Source organism: Diabrotica undecimpunctata, chromosome 3, assembly GCF_040954645.1.
Source record: "Diabrotica undecimpunctata isolate CICGRU chromosome 3, icDiaUnde3, whole genome shotgun sequence".
Classification (NCBI taxonomy): Eukaryota; Metazoa; Arthropoda; class Insecta; order Coleoptera; family Chrysomelidae; genus Diabrotica; species Diabrotica undecimpunctata.
Window position 1 is genome coordinate 167,198,627 of NC_092805.1, and position 11,430 is coordinate 167,210,056.

The 11,430-nt window shown below is 31.3% G+C and overlaps 1 protein-coding gene across 1 annotated transcript; it reads left to right on the forward strand.

The window, feature by feature from the left end:
* Positions 1-402: 402 nt before the first annotated feature.
* LOC140437784 (PAT complex subunit CCDC47) lies at positions 403-9,642 on the forward strand. The gene is made up of 5 exons (XM_072527507.1): positions 403-649; positions 6,488-6,939; positions 7,002-7,388; positions 8,915-9,047; positions 9,331-9,642. Exons 1-5 carry the CDS (start codon positions 484-486, stop codon positions 9,567-9,569), a joined length of 1,377 nt encoding a protein of 458 aa, XP_072383608.1. The 5' UTR covers positions 403-483; the 3' UTR covers positions 9,570-9,642.
* Positions 9,643-11,430: the final 1,788 nt, after the last annotated feature.

The window sequence follows — 11,430 nt, forward strand, 5'->3', positions numbered from 1 at the left end:
TTTTAATTATGTTGGTAATTTATTGTAGTTGATAATTATATTTGTAGAAAAATAAACTAGCTAACGTGAAAAATTAACTGTTTTTTAAGTTTATTTTATTATTCAGATTATTATTATTATTCAGTTGCATAAATAAATTACTTATTTTAAAAGCAATATTTGTATTCAGTGTTGCATGTATGTTAGGCGTATATTAAACCTAAATAAGCATTCATTTCTAGCTGAATAAGTAATATTTGTCTTGGAATGATTAAAATGAATGCTAAATAAATGTAAATTAGGATCATAAATGAAAATCTAAATTTACGTCATACCAAATTTATTAGTAAATTCTTAATTGTGACTGTACATTCTCTTGTTTAAATCATTACCAAATAAGTACACAGAAACGAAGAATCTAATCAATAGAAAATAAGGTTATCTAACTTTGACATAAATGGATCACCACAATTACAAGTAAAAAATTTCCAAATTAGTGATACGATGTTCCTCCGATATTTTATTCTTTTTATTCTGCTAATTCAAAGTGGTTTAACTAACGATTTTCAAGATCAGACAGACAACGAATTTGCCGAATTCGAGGATTTCGAAGTTGAAGATGATCAAGTTATTTCTGAAGAAGTCCAAAGTGAATCACAGGGACCTCCAGGTTTGTATTTATGTTAGTTAACACCAACATTAGGACAGTTCATTTGAATTAACGGCTAAAGTAGATTTCAGATATATCCATAGTTAAAATCTCAGTACCCATTTATATTTTAGATTTTTCTGGGAATATTCTAAAATTAAATTAAGTAACCCAAGGTTATTTTACTTACTGTTTGTATATGATAATCAAGTTTATTTAGTCAAATGTGGTTTTGATTTCAAGTTGATATGCTAGTTTTTACTTAGAATATAAGAAATTCAAGTTTTACAACAGGAAAAAGACTAGAATACACAAAAACAGATATATTTTTAAAATTATTAAAAATCATGTGATAACAACCTGTAATTGCTTACATTAATAGATTATTGATATATAAAAGTCTTATTATTTTGTTATTTTCTTTTTGTATAATATTGGGTAAAGGTATTGGCTAATATAAAAGAATTTAAACCTAGCTATATCACTACATTATAATCAAATGAACTGTTCTTAAGTTGTTTAGATATATTTCAAAATACTTTTGTAGTATAATATACAATTAAATGTTTAATAAATCCTTCAGATTAATTTGTTTTGGTTCAAACGAAACAGGACAAGGTAATTTTTGCATTTAAAATTTCTGGTCGATATTTCAAATATATTTACACAATTCAGATCATATAAAGAACTTTATAATAGTATATCTATATAACAGACTCTAATAAGGTGAATAATTTCATTAAACTACTAAAAACTTATAAATTCAGCCCTTTTTGCATCTTATGATGGAATGTAGCCGATTTTTATAATAATTTTACCTAACAAGATCATTATAGAAACTTGTGTTTGGTAAAGTTATGAATAATGTATTCAGGGTATCTAATTTCTACAATCCTGGAAAATGTTTTTTATATCTTATTAAAAACCTGGGCTTTCGTTGCCAATTAAATAATAATTTGTGGAAAAAACAATATTTATTTAGTAGTTCAAGTATCTAATAAAATATCATACTACTAAAAGCTTTAACTAGAGTTTCCTGTTTCTTGGATTCAAGTTCTTGAACAGTTGTCTTTTAATCAATGCAATATTAAAACATAAAGCAAGTCAAAAAATGTTTGGTATTTCAATTTACTAGCAATATTAATGTTATGTAGATAGTACCTACTTCACTTAACCTTTTCCTTTATTTTTCTCTTCTGTATAATGGCTCAGAGAAATTAAACTCTTCTTGTTTCACTCAAATGCACTTTTAACTTTGATAATGACAGATAATTAGGACAGATGAATTATTGCTACAAATCTTTAAGAATAGCTTAAAAAACAACCTAATATTCTCTATACAAACTATGTTGTATATTCATCAAGAATAACGGTATAGACCAATTGCATTGTAAAATACTAATTATTGTATAGTCTAAAAAATTGAATAATATATGTTTGAATGCTCAGATACTTATATGAATTTTACAAATAAAAGGCAGATATTAAGCACAGTTCTTTTATTAAATCTTGCTCAAGTACTTTAGCTCTCAGAGCGTCTTCAGAGCATTTCGTCAAAACATTGGCTATCCAGCACATTTAGGAATGTTATAAATATTTAAATACATTAAGTAATAAAATTAATGAACACTAGACAAACGAGAGAGAGATAGAGAGAGAAATTTATTGTTTTTAAAATGAGTTACATTATAAAACACAACGTGAGGCAGTACAAAATAAAGTACAAGTTACATTAAAATACTAATTAAACTAAATCAAAATTCCCTGATACTGTAGTAACATTTAGATAATACAAAATTTTTGATTACTCTATGGAATACGAAGATATATTTCTAACAAACTCAATATGAAACTACTTTGGTACAGTTGGTTCAGAACTTGCTCAGGCCATTCAACACTCTGGATATGTTCCAACAGGACCACCATTAATAAACAACATATTTTCTTGGAGCTTCGCAACAAAGGAGGAAATTGAAGATATAATACATACATTGAAGGGTAAAACTGTGTGTGGACTAGACAAGTTGTCAGTTGATACTATTAACGAGTTCAAGAGTGAGCTATCAAGTATTTTAAGTACTCTAGTAAATTTAACATTCACTACAGGAAGTGTTCCTGGTGCCAATGGCAAAAGTTGTTAAAGTATATAAAGGAGGTGACTACTCAATGTCTGGTAATTATCGAACCATTTCACTTTTACCAGCCTTATTCAAGATTCTGGAAACATGTGTAAATAATAGAATCATGCACCATTTACACAATGAAAACTTCTTATATAAACGCCAATATGGATTTAGACTGGATAGCAGTACAACAACAGCAGCAGCTGATCTTATAACAAATATTATTGATAAAGTAGATAAAGGCAAATCTTGTATACTTATTTGTATTGCTTGACTTGAAGAAAGCCTTTGATACAATCGATCACATGCTGATTACTTAATGATTACCTATCAGGAAGAACACAACTTACCTTTGTTAACAGGGTAAATATTCTATTGTCCAATATTGAGTGTTGAGTTCCTCAAGGGTTGATACTTAGTCCAATGGTGTTCCTTATTTATACTAATTTAATTTTAACATTGCCAGTAAAAGGTACATTACAGATGTATGCCAATGATACCTGCATTGTATACTTTAGCAAAAACCCGAACGAGGCCAAACATGATGTTGAATTTGACTTACAGATGGTGAAGGGATGGTTAGATCATTTTAAACTTAACCTTAATGCAGATAATCAAGTTGTATGGTGATAACAAAAAGAGAAAAGTAGCAACAATTAACGATAAGTGCTTGTATTTACAAAAAGAGAAATGTATTAAATATTTGGGGCTGTGCATTGACATGCACACTCCCAGTAGTATCACATACAAAATTTATGTAAAAAGATCTCACCTGAAATAGGGGTTCTAGGAAAAGCAGCAAATTATGCAGAAATTAAATATAGGAAAAATATATATTACAGTTTAATACACAGTCATGTCACCTCTTTCACTCTAATTTGGGGAAAAGCCACACAAAAGCATCATCATGCTCTTTGTGTTCTTCAAAATACAGCTATAACGAAATCCTTGGACTACCAAGACTCTTCTCAACAAAAGCACTATTATGTCTACCCAATAAGGGGTAACCTTAAGGTATACTGAATAAGGAAATACCGAATTGGAAGGAAGAAGAAGAATTGTATTTTTGTAAGAAAGTTCTCATTCAGATTTTTACCAATTTTTTGCAATCTTTGAAAGCGACAGTAACAAAGAGATAGGACAATAATTAGCAGGTAAATCATCTTTATACAGAGGAATACCCTTAGCAAATTTTAAACAATCACTAAAGTGACCTGTTGAAAAAGAAGTGTTAATTGCCTCCGCTAAAACTCAGAACATTGTCAGAAAGATGAGATAAAACTTTAGATGGAATATCATCCCAGTCTGTAGCCATATAATTTTTATGCTTTGAATAGTATTTTTTATTTCATCCGAGTTAGTTGAAAGAAAATAAAAGGAATTTGTTATGTTTATTTCATTTAAAAAAGGAGAACAGTTTAGGACAAACAGTTTAAAAGAATTGTTTAGGATGCTACATTAAAAAAAAAGTACATCAAAAAAAAAGAGTGGGGACATGATTGAATTTTAACAATTTTTAACTGTTCACATAGTTAATTTTAGATTTAACTCTGTTTTTATAAACCTCTATTATTATCAATAATTCTAACAATAAAAAGAGTAATTACAAAAGCTATTCTACATCAGTTATCAATGCAAGTATGCAGTAAGAGGAATTGTCAGTGAAATGTAAATAACAATGGTTAAAATTAATTTTAGCACATACGATATGGCCTGCTTTTATACACCTAAGTAAAAAATAAAATTTAATTTTAATTTTATAATTAAATTTTTAATTACATATAGAATTATCAGAGCAACCAGCCGCCGCACTATATCTTAAAGCAGAACTGTCAAAACCTACAAATATGAATGTTCTACTATATTTCTTACCCCGACTATACCTTGGTATTCGGAAGCAGTTACTTTCTTTGAGATACAATTTTTTAGTTTTAGCAGGTGATAGGATTTTCAAAATAGTAACGCAAACAAAAATATTTGTATATAAGATATATCTTATACACAAATAAAAATACAAATAATAAAGTCATTTAAATGTAATAAATAAATGCAGAACATGATAAAATAACGTCATATCTAAATATAGATTCCAAACTCAACATCTGCTACAATTTTTAAAATTTGGGAAAGATTGATAACATTGAATTTAGATCATTTAGAATTTTTATTAGATGTAGTAGATGGGCAGTCGTAATTTTTTATTGTTTTATTTTTGAACTTTATTTATAGTGCCTATATTTTATTTAGAGTAAACTAAGAGATAAGGTTACAAAATGTACAAACAAGATTTAAGTATGAAAATTCAACTATATTAGTTACGGATTGTACCATTTTTTTCTTCTCAAAGGAATTCTCTTACTCATAGTTAATATCATAATTTTTTTAAGCATTTTAGAGTATCAAAGTTTTCTTTGATTATAAGTTTCAAGAAATATGGACAAACATTATCTGGACCTGTTGCTTTGTCGATTTTTATTCTCTTTAGTCTTTTCTATGTATGAAATCATTATACTTGGTCCCTGTATAACATTGGCTAGGAAATAGGGTATCATTGAATTCAAAAAGATCAGAAGTATAGGTTTATTTTCTTTATTTCCTTCTCTCCATCATTCATGCTTCTTTGGCATGTCTAATTTTTGTTTTAACAATGCCGGAGTTCGCTTAAATCTAAAATTTCTTGATACATTCATGGTTTATATTGTTTTTTATATGCAGTTATATTTTGTTGTCCATCAGAAATTGCACTTTTAAACAAACTCCAAGTTTGCTCTATGCTTTCTTCAATTATTGTAGGTTCAATCTCTGTATTTTGTTGGCTTTACTCAGTTGTTCATTGAGTTTGTTGCAAGTTGTGTGTTTTTTTCTCTCATTGTAGAGAATTTCACCAGGATATAATCAATTTGAATTCTAACTGGGTGCTATTGTATATTTTGGGGAGGTATCCATTTATTAAGATGTTTAAAGGATAATTTAAATCATGTGGTTCAGGAGAGTTTCAACATTTCTCCTCTTGGCAAAGTTGCATCCTCTTTCGTTTCTTATTCTTAGTCCATGTTCCCAAACAGTGTCACTGTATCTTCCCTTGCCTAGTTTTGCGTTGAATACCCCTAGGATAAAAATGCTTTTATCATTCTTGATTCGGGGCAGAAATTGTTTTATTTCTTATTGATAGAAATATTTATAATCTGCTTCTGAATTATCAGCTGTTGGGACATAGAATTGAGTGCTATTTAGATTCGTCGATACCTCCTTGATTTGTATCATCTCTGCCCTGTCAGAAAGTGTTGAGGCACGGGCGAGCTGTTCAAGAAGTTAGCATAATATCAACCCAATTATAATGGTAATTAGTTTATTGGGACTTCTGCTGTTTGACCTCTGGTCTCGCTTATAGCCAAGATATTAATTTCCAGCTTGCACATTTCTTGGTTTATAGTGTGTATAATTTATCATTAATTAAGACAGTCTATATCCAGGGTGAGTTTTTAGTGTGACATGGGTTGATAAATCCATTGTAGTACAAGATATCCAAAAAACTTATTTAGAAAAAATCTAGGCAATGATATTTTCCATACTTGGAAAATATGTGGAATTTTATTGGGTGATTAATAACTCTGTGGTATAGCAAACATACAATTTTTTAAATGGTACACCCCATCAACCGATGTCGCGAGAAAAACTCACCCTGCATGTTAAATTATTTCGTAAATAATGTATAATATACTCCGTTCACTTTTAGAGCAAGTGCCGGAGAATGAAGACGATCCGGATATGGTAGTCGATGATGACGATTCGGAATTCGAACATTTCCAAGACGGTGAAGAGTTCGAAGGCTACGAATTAAAAGAAGAAAATGTCGAATCAGAACCAAAAATAACAATTGCCAAAGTACCCCTTAACTTCCGCCAAAACTGGGACAGCTACTATCTAGAAATACTCATGATGGCCGGATTGGTTGTATATTTCATCAACTTTGCCACAGGCAAAAGCAAAAACAGTAAGATAGCGAACACCTGGTTCAATACTCATAGGCAATTGTTCGAAGATAACTTTTCGTTGGTGGGAGACGATGGGACTTTAGATAGGAATGAAAATACCAGTTTAACCAAGGAGAGTGAGAATATCTTTACTTTGTGGTGCAGTGGAAGAACCTGCTGCGAAGGAATGTTAGTGGAATTAAAACTTATTAAAGTAAGTCATTGAACTCGTTTGATAAGTTCTCAAAGAATATATTTCTTATGCATACTTTTTAGAGACAGGATTTGCTAGCCACGTTATCCGGAATGATGCGGCCCACCATGGACCAAATCCACTTCACCATACGTATGAACAAAGAAGACATGGATAGCTTTGTGTTCTGCCTGGCTACCAAAAAAACAGCAACTAGTCTAGTCAAAGACATGGCCGATTTGAGCGTGTATTGTCCCGAGCGTAAATCGGGCGACAAATTCAATTTGCCATCCAGTTTTAACGTGATGAGCGAAATCGGGGAAGCCGCTTCTGCCATATTGGATCATAAGGTGTCCACTGTAATTAATAAGTATCCCGAGTACATAGATTATATCCACATTTCCGATCAATATTCTGGACTGAAACAGACTGAAGAGACCGGACTTTTGAAATTGCCTGATACTGAAAAAGTAAGTATTTTCTTGGCGTCACACTCTTTTGAATCAAATCGAATATATCACTATCCCAACACTTTTTTGAAGATTTCTTCATCTTTAGCAGACTTTATATTCTTTATTTCATACTATTTTGCATATTACAGTTGTTTTACAAAGTTTGAGTTCTTTATATTTATTTTTCTGACTCAAAATTCTTCTACTAAATAAATCAATTGATCATAAACCAATTTTTAGTATTCACGATGATCTTACAATTCTGCTGTTGCATGTTCTATTTTCCCCATTCAACAATTGCTTTGTGTAATCAGGTATGCAACTCAAGATATGCTTAGTTGAGGAGATATGTTGTGGAATGCAATTTTTAGATTCCCCATGTCTCTCTTAACATCTTTATCAACGTCTGTTTTGCCTTGCAATTCTTAGAAGGCACAGATTAAAGCGGAATTCTTGAATTTGGTTTCGAAAATTAGTCTACGATTTTATTATCAGATGTCGCTACATTGCGTCTATACGAAGCCATGTTTGAGTGGCTTCCTTAGACAGAAAAAATTTATTTCACGTTCAGAGCGTTCGCGAAAGCCGTTCTGATGAGGCCTATTGGGCCGAATTACGTATAAATGGATGCGCAAGCTCCCTGTACGTGAAATCAAATCTTAACTGTCTTTTCCTTTTTATTTCGATATACTCTGTACGAGTACTAGAAACCAATTCGCTAAGAATTTTGCTTAGTTGAGGAGATATGTTGTGGAATGCAATTTTTAGATTCCCCATGTCTCTCTTAACATCTTTATCAACGTCTGTTTTGACTTGCAATTCTTAGAAGGCACAGATTAAAGCGGAATTCTTGAATTTGGTTTCGAAAATTAGTCTACGATTTTTTCTAATTTCTTGGCTGTGGTAGCTTAAGCTTGAACCGAGTGATGCCCGCGGGTCTTGCGCTTAATGGCATTAAAATGATTCTGTCGGTTATATTTAATAAATTAGAGAGTTCTTTATGTGCAATGAGTACCACGCCATTTCACAGGTGCTTGCCTTCCTCTCCGGAATAAAATCTCTTATGATCGCCTAGGCTACATTTAATAACCCCTGCGTGCGCATTTCACAAATCACAGGAACTTGTATAGGTAGTTTCTTCATATCTGTGGTCTTCTGTGTTTTACCGGGCTTGTAGAGACTTCATTCATTTCATGTTCCTATTCTTATAACTCATTTCATGGTTAAGAGAATGTAAAAAAGTTTTTTTTGGTACATAATAAAATTATTTTGGTAGCAATTTGTAAAAAATACACTATGGAATACTCATAGACTCTTTTCTTTTCAATTCGCTTCTTCCTATTTATTATACCATATTTTATGACATCCGTCTCTAACATCACGTTTGTGTGTAAATTTTCGTTGTTTGTGATAGTTTAGCTTGTCATAATCCTGTTTTAAGTTGTAATTATCAGCTGGTAGTCATAATGATATTACAGTATGATCAACCGATTAATTTCCGAAAAGTTTATCGTATTTGGTTACATGGATTGTATATTTTTTAGGCAATTATGTTCGGTTTTAATATACCCGTGAAAGGGATGCCTCTTGAAGAGGCGTGTGCAAAATTAACTCCATTGATGAACATGGTTTTCTACACCATAGATAAGGTTAAACGAATTAGACTGTCTAAAGAAGGTGAGTTGACGTTGTTATTTAATGACATGGTAATGGTATTATATAATCTTGGGGTATTTTTGCTAATATTTTGTTTGTAACTATTCATCATTCAACACATTACTCGCTTCTTTTTATTGCCTTCATCAATCATTCGTTCAACACCGATCTACATAATCAAAATTATTACCATTCACAATCATTTTACCATTCAAAGTTATCTTATTACTAGTAGGAGCTTCATTTTAAAATACAGTTTCTTTAAATTAACAAACATCATGTTCACCAATCAAATTAATTTCAGCCAAATCCAAAGCTGACAAGAACCGTCAAAAAGTGGAAGAAGCCTTCCTGAAATCCACCCACCAAGCTAGAGCTGAGGCGGCTGCAGCGAGAAAAGAAGAAAAAAGGCGTTTAGAAAAGGAAAAGATCATGGCTGAGGAGGATCCAGAACGGCAGAGACGTTGGGAACTTAAAGAAGAAAAGCGACAGGCTAAAAAGAGGGGGCCAAAGATGAAGCAACTCAAAGTGAAAGCTTTGTAAGGATCGCATTTTGATCTCTATTTCTATATGTAGTTGTTTCTAGAATAATAAAGTGATTTTGGTCAAGTACAAACTGTTGTTTCATTTGACAAATTTTATAATTAAATATTAGATTGAAACTACTTTAATTACTGGTTGCATCCTTAGCATAGCTTCTGTTAAAAAAAACAACTCTTGGTTTTATCTTACATACAGAAAAGAATAGCAATGATAACTAGGGCAAACGAAAAAAACTGTGTAGAAACAATAATTTATTGGCAGGTCAAAATAATTACAAAAGGACTACGCCCAGATCGGGTCAATCCCCATTGATAACCCGTGCCAAAAATTAAAAACAACGCATGCGCTTCTTTTCCGTAAAAACAATTAACTCATACACTTCCTTTAAATTCATGACAATTTCCTAACCGTTCGTTCATTCACTCAATTTCCTAACCTTCCCATTGAAAACACTATTAGGTGACTACAAAAAGGATTAAACAGGAACACACGCGTGAAGCGTTTGTGTGTGTTTTTTTACATAAACAATACAGGCAACGGTTAAAGGTAAATGACATAATAGGAAAGACAATGGGAAATGCAACAACTAACGTCCTACCATTTCAGATTCACAAAACATTGAAAAAGGCAGTATAGCCTTTCCGTTTAGTACGTTTGAAAAATTCCCATAAAATCAATCTAATAGTTGGACTTCGACTACCTAAATAGAAAATAGAAGCGACGTTCTGCGGCAGTATGATTTTTTGTTGGGAGATGGCTTGAAATAAAAATTTTATGGCTTTTTGATTATACCGACATTGAAACATCCATTGGTTAAGGTCTTCACAACTGCCATTACATTCACATATATCAGTTTCGGAAAGTTTTATTTTATATAGATAAGCGTTTACTGTAGAATATGATGTCCAAAAAGACATCTAACGTACATAGTATACATTTTCCGAGAGATGGAGTTTCTGTCATTTGGGGGAGTAGATGGAAGAGTTGGATATATACTGCAGTATGTATTTTTGCTACTGTTAAGTCTAACATGTTTCTTCCTAGGTGAAACTAAATCCCATTTGGGCAACTCGTATTCTATACCCACTAAAGTAGTGTCTTTAGCCAAATGGTCTACTTTTTCATTGCCTGGAATACTAGAGTGACCTTTAACCCACACAAAGTTAACAATTCTTTTTAGAGAAGTTAGGATCCTTAGCTTTTCAAGCGCATCTACAATTAGTCTGTTGGTATATATGTGTGTAGAGAAGTGTCCTAATGCGAGGAGGACGGACTGTGAGTCAGATAAAATTATATATCGTTCGAAATATAATGTGCTAATATTTATCCAATCGAACGTCTTGACAATGGCTACCAATTCAGGCCGACGAAGTTGTCGAATACAATTTAAGTATACTCCATCATTAAACCTAATTTTTACTTGGAAATATCAAGTAAATTTAATTATTAGTGACTAAGATTAAAGTGAACCAAGTGAACATTCATCATCTATGAAAATAGTAGATGAAATAATTTCATGTAAGTATAAATTGTTACCTTAAAAAAGTATCAATTATTCAACAATCAGTAACAGTAAAAAAATCAAGCAAAAATTGGAGTTAACGTTGATGAAACACCGTCATTTTATGAAAGACAATCTCTGTGTTTCAATGGAAACAAACAATAATAAAACTAAAAACTTGAAAGCTAAAAAAAGTTAAAAGCTAAAAAATTACAATGAATAATTAATGCTTTCATACTGAACTGTATTTATAAATCTAATTTGTTGACTTTATTTATTATAAAATGTTCTATACTTTACAACACTTCATGAGTTTATTAACATATATTTATTTATTTAATCTACATAGAAAACACTTAA